The 12,401-nt window shown below is 37.1% G+C and overlaps 2 protein-coding genes across 6 annotated transcripts; both read right to left on the bottom strand.

The window, feature by feature from the left end:
• Window positions 1-427: 427 nt before the first annotated feature.
• Window positions 428-7,381, bottom strand: tekt2 (tektin 2 (testicular)). Of its 3 annotated transcripts, none has more exons than XR_007971490.1 (10): window positions 6,202-6,499; window positions 5,941-6,066; window positions 3,732-3,937; window positions 3,415-3,558; window positions 3,093-3,207; window positions 2,822-2,929; window positions 2,409-2,552; window positions 1,850-1,929; window positions 1,474-1,722; window positions 428-457 (listed from the first exon to the last, which is right to left on the bottom strand). XR_007971490.1 is itself a non-coding variant. In XM_052136665.1 (10 exons), exons 2-10 carry the CDS (start codon window positions 6,355-6,357, stop codon window positions 1,524-1,526), a joined length of 1,278 nt encoding a protein of 425 aa, XP_051992625.1. In that variant the 5' UTR covers window positions 6,358-6,369; window positions 7,302-7,381; the 3' UTR covers window positions 1,185-1,523. The 3 variants fall into 3 exon arrangements, 2 of the variants coding, with proteins under 2 accessions (XP_051992625.1, XP_051992624.1); XM_052136665.1 differs by lacking the exon at window positions 428-457 and adding an exon at window positions 7,302-7,381 and having other exon boundaries at window positions 1,185-1,722; window positions 6,202-6,369; XM_052136664.1 differs by lacking the exon at window positions 428-457 and having other exon boundaries at window positions 1,185-1,722.
• A 305-nt stretch (window positions 7,382-7,686) lies between these two features.
• Window positions 7,687-11,946, bottom strand: olah (oleoyl-ACP hydrolase). Of its 3 annotated transcripts, none has more exons than XM_052136515.1 (7): window positions 11,868-11,946; window positions 11,235-11,368; window positions 10,976-11,114; window positions 10,793-10,892; window positions 10,063-10,232; window positions 8,397-8,479; window positions 7,687-8,155 (listed from the first exon to the last, which is right to left on the bottom strand). In XM_052136515.1, exons 2-7 carry the CDS (start codon window positions 11,362-11,364, stop codon window positions 8,013-8,015), a joined length of 765 nt encoding a protein of 254 aa, XP_051992475.1. In that variant the 5' UTR covers window positions 11,365-11,368; window positions 11,868-11,946; the 3' UTR covers window positions 7,687-8,012. The 3 variants fall into 3 exon arrangements, with proteins under 3 accessions (XP_051992475.1, XP_051992477.1, XP_051992474.1); XM_052136517.1 differs by having other exon boundaries at window positions 8,397-8,473; window positions 11,787-11,886; XM_052136514.1 differs by having other exon boundaries at window positions 11,787-11,886.
• Between the last annotated feature and the right edge of the window lie 455 nt (window positions 11,947-12,401).

A 12,401-nucleotide genomic window follows, 5' to 3' on the forward strand; every position in this document is an offset into this window, starting at 1 on the left:
TGGGTTTGCAGAAGTCTCTATGTGAGTTTTAATGTTATTTGTATGGATGGTATTTACTGTGTGTGTGTTCCATTCTTTTATCTCTTTCACCACTCAAAGACAAAGTCCAGCCTAAATAGACCCTTTTCATATGACAGAAGCCTCCCTTCCATCATATAAAATAAAACATGTTGACAGATGGACTAACAACCTTGTTGGAAAGGACTGTGAAAACAAAAAGGCAATTTAACAATATGTCACATATGGTCCATAAGCAATATGCTGTGTGCTAAGAAAATAAATCATTATCCAACAATTAAAACATGTTACGATGTTTTTATTTTTGAAATGATTGCTCCTCTCTACCTCATATAATCGAAGGAATGTTTGAAATGGAATTTTCAACAGAGCAAGCTCCAAAAACATAAACAAATCAAAATCACTTAAAATATTTTTATTTTTTTGTCCATCTTGGGAGCTGGTAAGAAATAAAATGGAAATACTGTCAAGGAAATGCAATTATTTTTAAAGTAGACTGAAAGTAAACTTAGTATTAGACAACTTAGAAAAAAAGTTAATTTACAATTGCAATTTTTTTTAAATCTGTTTAGACTAGACCATTGATTCTCAATAGGTTTTACAGCATGATTTTGATCTCATGATTTATTTACATTTAAGCCATATTCATCGGAACCATTGTAAAGATATTTGTAAGCCCATATCAGCTTAGTTTGTCCATACAATGCATGTAAATGGGACCCATCTGACTGCTGGCTGTTTGACAGTCCAAAGGGCATATTTAGGCAGCATAAAAGTAATTAAAATGACTCCAGTCAAATTTCTTCTAAATTTATAAATAGATAAATAAAACTTTACTAACTTTTAAAAGTCACTTACTGCCAGCAGTCGACGCATCACGTTACCGTCGCATGACGTAAGCGCAATGGAGTGTTTGCGCAAGATGTCAGAAGCACGCACATTGTTTACAACAGAGGAACGAACGTGATGCGTCATTTCAAACAGAAATCCAGTGCTGGCTGGAAGCAAAAATGTTTAATTATCAGTTATTTTCTTACACCAACCTATCGATTTTCTTCAGAAGATATTAATTGATCGACTGGAGTCATGTGGATTACTTGTATGCTGCCTAAATATACCTTTTGGACTGTCAAATAGCCAGCAGCCTGATGGCGCCCATTTACTTTATGGACAAACAGAGCTGAAATGGGCTTATAAAATTCTTAATTTCGGTTCTGCTGAAGAAGAAAGTCATACACATCTGGGATGGCTTAAAGGTAAGTAAATTGTGAGAGAATTTTCATTTTTGGGTGAACTAACCCTTTAATATAGTTTGGGCCTATTCTCCTCTCTTTAAAAAATTCAAAAGCATATTTATGCTATCTGATCTAGCTGAGCATGGTTACATGGTTAGTTGCATTTTATCATTTGCATTGTCTTTCTCTGCTGTCCACAACCTTAACAGAACAGACCTACCAGTTGAAAACCACATTGCTAGACCAAGTCACAAGAATCAGGAAGCCAACTCATGCTAGATCCAGCTTGTGTCTGCCACAAGAATTGGTGAGGGGCACCACAGCTGAAGGCAGTCTCTCAGTGTTGCCAACCAGAGTGAGGCGCTGGCGAGTCTGACTGCTGCGCTGTTCTAGCGACAGGGCATCCTGCTTGCGAGACAGATCCTCTGTCATTTGAGCTTCATGCTGCTTCAGAGACTGCAGAGAGTGCCTGCCCAGTGACAGCATATGCAAGGTGATGTGTTTGCATTGTATATTGCTAGCTTATCAGTATAAAACAACCTCTATAATGGAGTTAGAGTGAGAGACGAATGAACAATTGAAAACAGCGGACTCACTGGGCCTGTGCTAGCTTCTGTTTCAATGTCAAAATTGTAGCGTCCAACTGCTTGGCCTCTTCCACCAACCCAAACTGCACCTGGGCATAATAGGTTACAAGACCAGCAATCAGAATAATGGCACAGACAGCAGATCAAAATGTCTAAAGGACCACACAATAAGTTACATCAATGAGATATATCACGCTTTAATTCTTTAGGGCTTCTGATTATACATATGTTTTATGTTTATCCATTAAATTATTAAAAAATACATTAAAAAAACCCGCAATTGACACATAACAATTAAACACATAACAATGTAAAGAATTTCTGTGTTCAAAATCACATTGATTTTTTTTTCCAAGGGCTTACATTTTTTTTATGTGGTTTAACCGTCCAGAGACAAAAAAATAAATAAAATGAAAGCCACCTTTGAGTGATATGAATTAACTTGAAAGACTTGAATGATTGTTCATGCATCTCCCCATTGCAGATGAACTGAGCCCCACATCAATGCATAGTTGCCATTTCCTCATTCCTCAAAGCTACAAACCTACAAACAAGATACAGAGTATACCTCATCTCGGCACAGGTCCATACCAGGCCTCTTGAGCCTGTTCTCCAGGCGGGTGTGGACCAACTTTAGAGGAGCCATCTTGGCCTGTAAATCATCCTCCAGGCCAGCAATGTCCTTCTCCAGCTCAGCAATCTCATCCTGAGTCTGTATGATGGATTTATATTGGTCCAGTTGGGTCCACAAGTTTATAGCTATCCATGTATATCTTATTGCTACGCCTCTTCAAATGTACATTTTGTGTCAAGCACCTTGTGTAGAACCTTGAACTGTAGCTCATTGTTATTACTTTGTGCAACAGCTCAAGCCAGGTAAGTATGCTATGGCAAGTTACCCCATGTTTCATAGTCTATTCAGAAATATCAGACAGATGAAAAATAAGAAGACAGATGCAGGGAATTAAGAAGAAACCTCACAGTTTTCAGCTGCCACTGCAGTTCCTGATGGGCTTGTTCCAGGTGATGAGTTCGCTTACGCAGAGCAAACTCCATGGCCATTCGTTGGGCCTCCAACTCATTCTGCACCTAATAGTGAAGAGGTATACTGATAGCCTAAGAATATTGTTTTAATATCAACTAAATATCATTCAACGTGTTAAAAGTGTCAGGAATACTTAATTTTGAGCTTTTAAATAGACTGTTTAGCTACTAAATTTAAAACTTTCATCACATAGACAGAGTTTTGCACCTGTGCTCTTGTGATGCTGCTATTCTCTCTGAGTTGCATAGAGTCCTGCATCTCTTCCTTGGCTCTGGTAATATTGTAATGACTGAAGTCCTCCCACTGCTGGGGAGTTGTGGTGCTGCAACCAAAGACAACACAGTTAGTTCTTACTAGTATGTCTTGCTGGCTTAAACCTATTATCTAAAGATACTTCCTTAATATAATCCATGATGAAAAATGAAACTGATTTGTGCTACAACATAGTCTCTGGACATTAAGGGACTATGACTGTTATAAACAGACCAGAATAAACACATCTGTGTTATATAACAGCTCATAAGCTCACCCCGGGGGCACCCTAGTGGGGTTTGGTTTCAGGGAGATCTCAGGTGACTGTATAGTGAGAGACAAGCAGGACATATCCACATCAAGAGCCTCTATTTTATCCTGAAGGTCAATGGTCAGCTGTTGGCGTACTTCCTGTAGGCGACTGAGAAAATCTACCAAGATTAGTAAATACAGGGGAGATCTATCATAGTAACAGGAAATAGTCTTGTGAGATTTATAATTTATCTAACATTCATTGTCATTCAACACATACAAAGAGAATTGCTAGTGAATGCTTCAAACCGATTAATGGCACATTCAAATCTGGTCTCTTACCACAAGTGTTCAAAGGCCTGATCAATGCACTGCTGAAGGATCCCCTGTGCTCCATCAATCACCTCCACTTCTTTCTTAAGCTCAGCTTCCACAGGGTCACTGACCAGCTCCATGCCACGACGGCCTTCCCTCAATGTCAAGCACTCTGCAGTAACTTCCAGTGGCAGAACAGTGGCTGCAAGAGCACGTTCTGTCTCCTCCTTGGACTTCAATATAGTAATGTGTTAATGACTCATAAATATACTTGAGATGTTTAGGTTTTTCAAGTAGGTATAGCTCTCTAGACCTCCAAAAGAGTGTTGGGTTATTCCAAAAGGGGGTGTGGTTACTCCAAAAGGGTGCATCACTTCCACTTAAGGTTAAGGGTAGGGAAAGGTTTAGGTAAGGGGCTCTCTAACTCTTCAGTGATAGTTTGGAGCGACCGCCCCTTTTTGGAGCAATGCCTGCAGTTATAACCTCCTCTGGTTTTTCCCCTACTTAAATGAATATTCTGGGTTTAATGTAAGTTAAGTTAAATCGTTGCATATTGTTGATTGCCACAAAAATTCATTTCAACTTGTCTCTTCTTTTCTTTAAAAAAAATCAAGGTTACAGAGAGGGACTTACAATGGAAGTGAATGGGGCCAATTTATTGTGGGTTTCAAGGCAGAAATATGAAGCTCATAAAATATGAAGAGCACTTACATTAATTCTGTTAAAACTCATGTATTATTTAAGCTGTAAAATTGTTTAAATGTTTTTTTTTTTTATCATTTATGGTTAAATGATAAAATGGTTTACACCATTACATCGTCATGGCAACATAGTTGTAAAATTGGATAGAACATTAGACAGAAAAGATTAGTAAGTGATTTTGTACTAAAAGCATGTTAACATGCATATTGTTTATATCTTGTGCATATACTTCTGATACAGTGAGTATTTTGATCAGTGGTGTAGTCAAGGGTGGGCCAAATTAAACCCAGGCCCACCCAGAATATTAGAGATTATTCTTCGACTTCAAATATATATTTATAATATAGTTTAAAAAATTCATAAATTCTGATTTTTGAAAGTGTAAAAGAACTGTTTGAATGTGCCGCTTCTCTGTTGTTAAGGAAAATTTAGTAAAAAATTCCTTTTGGGCAAAAACTTGGCCCATCCATTTTTAATGAGGCACACCCAAAAGTTATTTCCTGGCTACACCCTTGATATTAATGTTTGCATATTGACCCCACTCACCTCTGTTTTAAGTTGAAATTAAGCTTTTTTGGTTATCAACATTATGCTGTTACATTATGCATTAAATACTGTCGATTGAGCTTAACTTGTATTGAACCAGCAATATTCCTTTCAGATCAGATTTCTTTTACATTAAAGCAGACAGGATTGTCTTCTGTTGTGAAGTCAAATACTCAAGTTTACTACAAGAGCATGGAATAAAGGTAGACTAAAACAGTGGTTCTCAAGTAGTTTTGCTTTAGGACATCAAGTGGTGATCCAGCTCAGCACCAAAATTAACTAAGTTAATAAAGTATCCTTAAAATTAAAAATATATGAATATTGCCATAAACTGCATAGCCTCAACAATGTGCAAATGTATTAATACGACATAAGCAGAAAAGGAAACTTGATTTTGTTTTTTGATTTTAAACCATTTTGTTTCTGAATGTCTCTTGAATTTTTTTTGTTTCATGACATTGGCAATTGATGGCTAATAATTCACCACACAAAACACATTGTGGTCTATGCAAATCATGTTTATCCTCCAATTTAATGTAGTCTGGGGCTAATTTTCTTTTACCTAATATATAATTTTGTTCATGGTTTTCGGCGATGAAGGCATGCAACCTGTTCCTGTTGGCATCTGCCTAATTTATCTAGCTTCTCCCAAATTACAGATAAATTTGTGCCAAAATACCATAGAGTCTGATGGAGTGTAGATGCACAGCCTTTGACGTGAACAACACAAAATGGGAAAATCCCTTTTATACGTTGATGAGCCTATTAATGTTGCTTTGTAACTATGCACAATTATATGGTTATTTGCATTTAATTATTTGAAATTAGCATTGATTTTTCATTGTTTCCACAACGCTATCAGGTCAGAACCAACAGACCATATTTGGATCACGACCCACCAGTTGAGAACCACTGGTCTAGAAAATGTTACTCTTCCTTGCATCATTTAATGTTGAGTCACTATAATGACAAAGAGGCTATTAATCACCAGAGTGAGAGCATCCATTTCCACATCCACTTCCTGTGCACAAGCTTTAATATTCTCTTTCCAGCATGTGATGTCATTGATTCTGTCACTCAGTCGCCGGCTGCTTTCATACTCATCCCAGTTTGTCTGATGAAATCAGAGAATAGAAAATGACAGTTTAGATAAAGCTACAATAATTATGACCTAGTCAGTAGATTTTATTGGTAGTATCTTTCTATACTGTGGTACTCACCCTGTTCCCACTCTCATCCTAAACTTTACCTTATTAGCTGTCTGGTTACGCAGAGCTCTTCCATCCTGGCGTATCTCATGTGAAATGTTTCGCCTATGCTCAGCAGTGTCTGAGATCTGTTTATTGTTGGTCTTCCAGTCAGACACGCTGTAACGCAAACCTGGTTTCATGCTCAGGGTGGCCATGTTTGTTGATATCTGGTGCCATAGAAACAACAGGGCACAAAATAAAGACAAAATTAGTTTTGGAAAAACAGACAAACTGCAATCCATTGGAGTCTAACTGTGGAAAGCGGAGGAGCTTTCTACAAGACACACTTTCAACGGGTTTTCAATGTCTTTAGTAAATATTAATAGCCCAGAATCACAATCCACTTGCTATGCCAGGACATGAGCAATTTGTGTAATTTGGAGCAAAGTAGAATTGCTAATGAAAGCAGTGTTGGTACATTTTTCATCATGGTGGTTTTATCTAAGCAGTTGCCTTCTTGAAGTGTCAAACTTAATCTTTTTGACATCCTTGTACTGATCTTAAGAATCTGTCATTTATCTCATAAACAATATTACAAAAAGGACTAAAAGGACCTCTAAATTTGAAGATATATATGAATAGTAATTCAGCTTCTGTGTGGTGTAATTTTAATGATCATTCTGGAAAGCAAATGACTGCTCTTACAGCTCAATGCTTTACATTGTGCAGGCCAACTTTCTGGAGTTGACATATTACAAACATGAATTTGAGGCATGCTATACTTCATCTACATTTGAATAGTAAATATGTGATTTCAAACAACAAGTTTTTTTTAAATGATTATTATGCAGTTTAATTGAAAGACTTTGAATAGGCCTATTTTTACTTTGAAAATACATTTGTCACACTGCAGGACTAGTACATTGACAAAAAGTTAAAAGGTTAACATTTATGGCAAAACATTTATATATATATATATATATATATATATATATATATATATATATATATATATATATATATAATATATATATATTATTGTTTTTTAATAATAATTGACGTCACAGCACAAATTCCCTTACACGCTCATATACATTTCAAATTAAAAAGTTAATGTTTTTTTGCCCATTACCCTAAACAAAGCCTGTAACTGACTTACCGAAAATGGTGAAACTTCAAGTTAGAAACGTATCCGTCGGCTTGCTGTAGACAGTTAGCAGGTCTCCTGGTAACGGGAAAACGCAACCGCAGCTCATTCAATAATTTAAATAGGTTACTATAGCAACGCTCAGCAATTACTCACTCAATGGCCGTTTCCTCATCTAACCATGACAGGCTGCGTCTATATGACATTTGTCTCAGCGCTGATTTATAATGCTATCTTTCGGACTTTATTTCCGATAAAAAATAAAATTATGATAATAATTAATTAATAAAAAATAAAAAAAAGGTACAGGACCTTGGCACGTGTAAACATCCATTCTAAAGAAGCATAAACCACACAACATTCAATTAATATTTTATTTAAAATAAAATGCCCTAATCAGCTTTAATTTATGCCTCCCAAATACTTATTTCTACACTAGGTTAATCTATAAAAAACATTTGACTTGATTAGTCAATATTACAGAGCTTGATTAAAGGAATGATTACTTCATCTTTTGCTATTAGTTGGTTAATTTTCTGTTTCTGTTGATATTTTCTTTCCACAGCTGCATGAAATAATTAATGGAATAATTACTTTTCTTGGTTTACTCGGTGCATATCCTGATTTTACCCCGGTTACAGAATAGCTACATGAAACAGTGTTTCTTCTATGAATATGCCATAGATGTCTAAATGAGGTTTAATGTAATGAAAGACTGAGTTTCTACAGATAGTCCATCTCTGCAGTCTCAAGATGTTTTGTGATAAAGTCCAGTATAATTTTTTCATTTGCTGCTTCCTTCAAGTAAAAATGAGATCCAGGGAGTATCTGCACAGTGAAGTCACCACTGGTCATGTTCTTCCAAGCTGTAAAGCAAGAGACAAAACTAGCATTGCATGCAAAAAAATAAAATAAAATAAAATGAAGAGATTTTGAAATGATTATATTCTTTGTTATTATATTTTCTGTTGATGACTGAACTGGTAAAGAATGCTCAAATGACAGTTTGTTTTTCCTGAGTGTCCGCTTTACAAAACCTAAATTGCTGCCCTAGACTAGTTTCAGTTTTGACTAACAGGAACTACAAATTGTCTTTCAGACTCTAACCTTGTAAGTCATGGGGTGTGTCCTCTTTTCCATCAAAGCACGAGACTGGACATGATAAGAAGGGTGTTGATGGTCTGCTGCACCTGCCGGACATATGGTCAATGGCTATTGACATTTGTAAAACAATATCAGTGTAGGTGTCTGTGAAATGATTGTGAAAAATTCAGATTCACGTGACTAAAAATTGTCCTGAACATGATCTAAATGACAAATACTGCCCATACATTATTAACAGTAATTGCTCCTGTGAGACCAACTGAAGAAAATCTTTGCTGAGCTACTTAATGACAATTTTGATATTTGAAAAATTATTTGGACAATAGCTGAGTACAATGGGATAGATAATGCTTTCCAACCATTGTTGACAAAAATGAATGCTCCAGCAGATAGCTGGTCTCCATGACATTGTAATGCACGTAAGCTGTCTCCTGCCACATACACTCACCTAAAGGATTATTAGGAACACCTGTTCAATTTCTCATTAATGCAATTATCTAATCAACCAATCACATGGCAGTTGCTTCAATGCATTTAGGGGTGTGGTCCTGGTCAAGACAATCTCCTGAACTCCAAACTGAATGTCAGAATGGGAAAGAAAGGTGATTTAAGCAATTTTGAGCGTGGCATGGTTGTTGGTGCCAGACGGGCCGGTCTGAGTATTTCACAATCTGCTCAGTTACTGGGATTTTCACGCACAACCATTTCTAGGGTTTACAAAGAATGGTGTGAAAAGGGAAAAACATTCAGTATGCGGCAGTCCTGTGGGCAAAAATGCCTTGTTGATGCTAGAGGTCAGAGGAGAATGGGCTGACTGATTCAAAGCATTTGTGAAGCCACAACACGCACAACCTTGAGGCGGATGGGCTACAACAGCAGAAGACCCCACCGGGTACCACTCATCTCCACTACAAATAGGAAAAAGAGGCTACAATTTGCAAGAGCTCACCAAAATTGGACAGTTGAAGACTGGAAAAATGTTGCCTGGTCTGATGAGTCTCGATTTCTGTTGAGACATTCAGATGGTAGAGTCAGAATTTGGCGTAAACAGAATGAGAACATGGATCCATCATGACTTGTTACCACTGTGCAGGCTGGTGGTGGTGGTGTAATGGTGTGGGGGATGTTTTCTTGGCACACTTTAGGCTCCTTAGTGCCAATTGGGCATCGTTTAAATGCCACGGCCTACCTGAGCATTGTTTCTGACCATGTCCATCCCTTTATGGCCACCATGTACCCATCCTCTGATGGCTACTTCCAGCAGGATAATGCACCATGTCACAAAGCTCAAATCATTTCAAATTGGTTTCTTGAACATGACAATGAGTTCACTGTACTAAAATGGCCCCCACAGTCACCAGATCTCAACCCAATAGAGCATCATTGGGATGTGGTGGAACGGGAGCTTCGTGCCCTGGATGTGTATCCCACAAATCTCCATCAACTGCAAGATGCTATCCTATCAATATGGGCCAACATTTCTAAAGAATGCTTTCAGCACCTTGTTGAATCAATGCCACGTAGAATTAAGGCAGTTCTGAAGGTGAAAGGGGGTCAAACACAGTATTAGTATGGTGTTCCTAATAATCCTTTAGGTGAGTGTATGTTGATGTTTTGTTACACCAATGAAAGAAACTTTGAAGTTTGTGCGTTTCTTTTAAAAACCCACCTGTAGTTCTCTGCAATAGAGAGGTCTGCTTTCAGCGCAGGCAAGAATAGCTTCATAAGCTCAACATTGGCCAGTATTTCTGGAGGCGTGCCCCCAATAGAAATGACCCATGTAAGAAACTCCTGATCTGACAGGTGACTTCTTTTTGGCGCCTGCAATCTCACTTCAGACTAAGAGACAAGTTCATGATTTAATTCCATAAAGTTAAATTATACATTTCTCTTACATGCTGTAGAAGTATAGCCTTATGAAAATCAAGAGTTCATGTCAAATTTACCACTGATAATTTTCACATGAGCTTTGCGGCAAACTTGCGACCATTGTTGCCAAATGTTTGCCAGCGTTTCACCACTACCGGCGAAGAGCTGTAAACTTCTAGCAATCATTTGCGACAAATAAAAAGCTTATTTGCATATGAAAATAACGTGCTGCAAATTTGCAGCAAGTTTGCGGCTACTTTAGATTTTTTTGTAAGGGTACATAATTCATGCATATTTATACATGCGTGTATACGTTGTACAAAAATATCCCACTGTTGCAACAAATAAAAACTAACAGAAAATAAATAATGCTTAGTGTTGTCTAACAATACAATACATATTCAGAAACCTAATTAAATATTTTAATAAACTGTATATTCCTTGGAATATTTGGGGTCACTTATAAAATCCATTCATAGTTTACAGATATGACAAAATACAAAGCAGATCACAGAAAAGGCCTGACTCACGTAGGGTGCAGAGGCTCCAGAGAGAAACATGTGGATCGGTTCAAGATTGTAGACTCTCTTCACATGCTCAGCAAATGCAAAACAGGTCATAGCTCCAAAACTAAAGAAAACGTTGCATAGGAAAATACATTTCATATGTCATACAAGCAAACCACATGTGCTTACAGTAACAGTCTTGCTTACCTATGTCCAAAGAGGGCAAATGGCTTTTCTTTGAGTTGTGGAAGTAGCGCACTAATGACCTCATCAAGGACTTCCTGCATATTCTGGAAGGGGGGTTCCCTGGCTCTCCCTTCTCTGCCTGGTAGTCTAACTGAATACACTGCAAAAATTGACAAAATCCTAAACCAAAAATTCTAAGCCTCCACAACACTTAAACATGAGAGTTTCTAAATAAAATAATAATATATAAAAATAAAAAAATATTTAATTGGGGAGTTACCTTCAACAGAGCTGTTCAGAGTTTTGCCCCAGCGTGCATAGTGGATAGAGCCTCCACCAGCCCAGGGGAAACAGATGAGACGGACAGCAGCATCAGGGTACTTGTTGAAACAGTTTATGACTTTATCCATCCCTCTAAGACAGAAATAAGAAGCAGTATATTGAGAGTAGTATAATTACTCCTAAATAAAACTGTGGATTGATCAATAACCCATCCGAAATATTAGTTGACTATCAGACCAATACACAAAAATGTTTAATGTTTTGAAGATTGTATATAATCTGTAGCCCACATTGTTATCTGGAGAGAGAGAAAACCCACCTGACACTGACATAGAGTTATATTAAGTTATTGATTGCAATGCTGAATTGTGATTGGGCATTTTAGCTTGGAGAATCACTCGCCTGTCAGTTAGAATCAAATCATTTTAATTGTGAAGCTCAGTTGAGATCTTCCTGCATTTCATAAACATTGTGAGGTACATTCAACGATTTTAAGTTGCTGCTTATTTACATTTTGACACATATGGAATGATGAGGAATCATAATTTACCTAATATGTTTTAGACCATAAAAACTACATCAATACAACAACAAATGTGATCAAAGAGATGAGGTAGGTTACTGTTCTCACGTTTAAAATGCTGAATATATTCCTGGACAATCTTCTTCTTTGGTAATTTTATACTTCAAAAACACACTGCTGCCATCTGCAGACCGCAGTTTGTAGTAAACTAGTAACATTACTCTACATTGTAAATATTTATATGAAAATGATTTGTAATGGAGAAATGTATTTTGTTTAATTTTATAAGATCATTAAGGTACAACGGGTCTAAAGGCAAACCTTGAGGAAAATCTTCTTTTTAATCTGGTCACAAAATGTATCAAGATCGAGGAAAAAAAAAAACATATTTTATTGCATATGCTGGAGCATCATAATTTGTGTGAAAAGTGATTTTTTTTTATTTTTTTAGGGCCGACACACTTGAGATAAAATGTCCCCAGGGGGGCATTGGCTGTTCTGGGGGGCAATCCTGGCACCGCCTCTGGGGGATCATGATATCATGTACATATAGGGCAACAGCTCAAGTACAAAATTTGTCAACTAATGCAAATAGGTTTGAGACAGAAAGATGCTTCTTCGAGTAATAAATGAAGACAATAC

Source organism: Xyrauchen texanus, chromosome 10, assembly GCF_025860055.1.
Source record: "Xyrauchen texanus isolate HMW12.3.18 chromosome 10, RBS_HiC_50CHRs, whole genome shotgun sequence".
NCBI lineage: Eukaryota > Metazoa > Chordata > Actinopteri > Cypriniformes > Catostomidae > Xyrauchen > Xyrauchen texanus.

Bases quoted from the DNA above. Each gene is read 5' to 3' on its own strand.
- tekt2 (XM_052136664.1), bottom strand. From the start codon at position 6,444: ATGGATTGCAGTTTGTCTGTTTTTCCAAAACTAATTTTGTCTTTATTT. The intron at 3,208-3,414 runs GTGAGCTTATGA...CTTTGGTTGCAG, and splicing joins CCCACTAGGGTGCCCCCGGG to CACCACAACTCCCCAGCAGT. The intron at 2,553-2,821 runs GTGAGGTTTCTT...TCCATCATACAG, and splicing joins TGCAGTGGCAGCTGAAAACT to ACTCAGGATGAGATTGCTGA.
- olah (XM_052136515.1), bottom strand. From the start codon at position 11,364: ATGGATAAAGTCATAAACTGTTTCAACAAGTACCCTGATGCTGCTGTC. The intron at 11,115-11,234 runs GTAACTCCCCAA...CAATTTTTGCAG, and splicing joins TCTGAACAGCTCTGTTGAAG to TGTATTCAGTTAGACTACCA. The intron at 8,156-8,396 runs GTTAGAGTCTGA...CTTGCTTTACAG, and splicing joins CACACCCCATGACTTACAAG to CTTGGAAGAACATGACCAGT.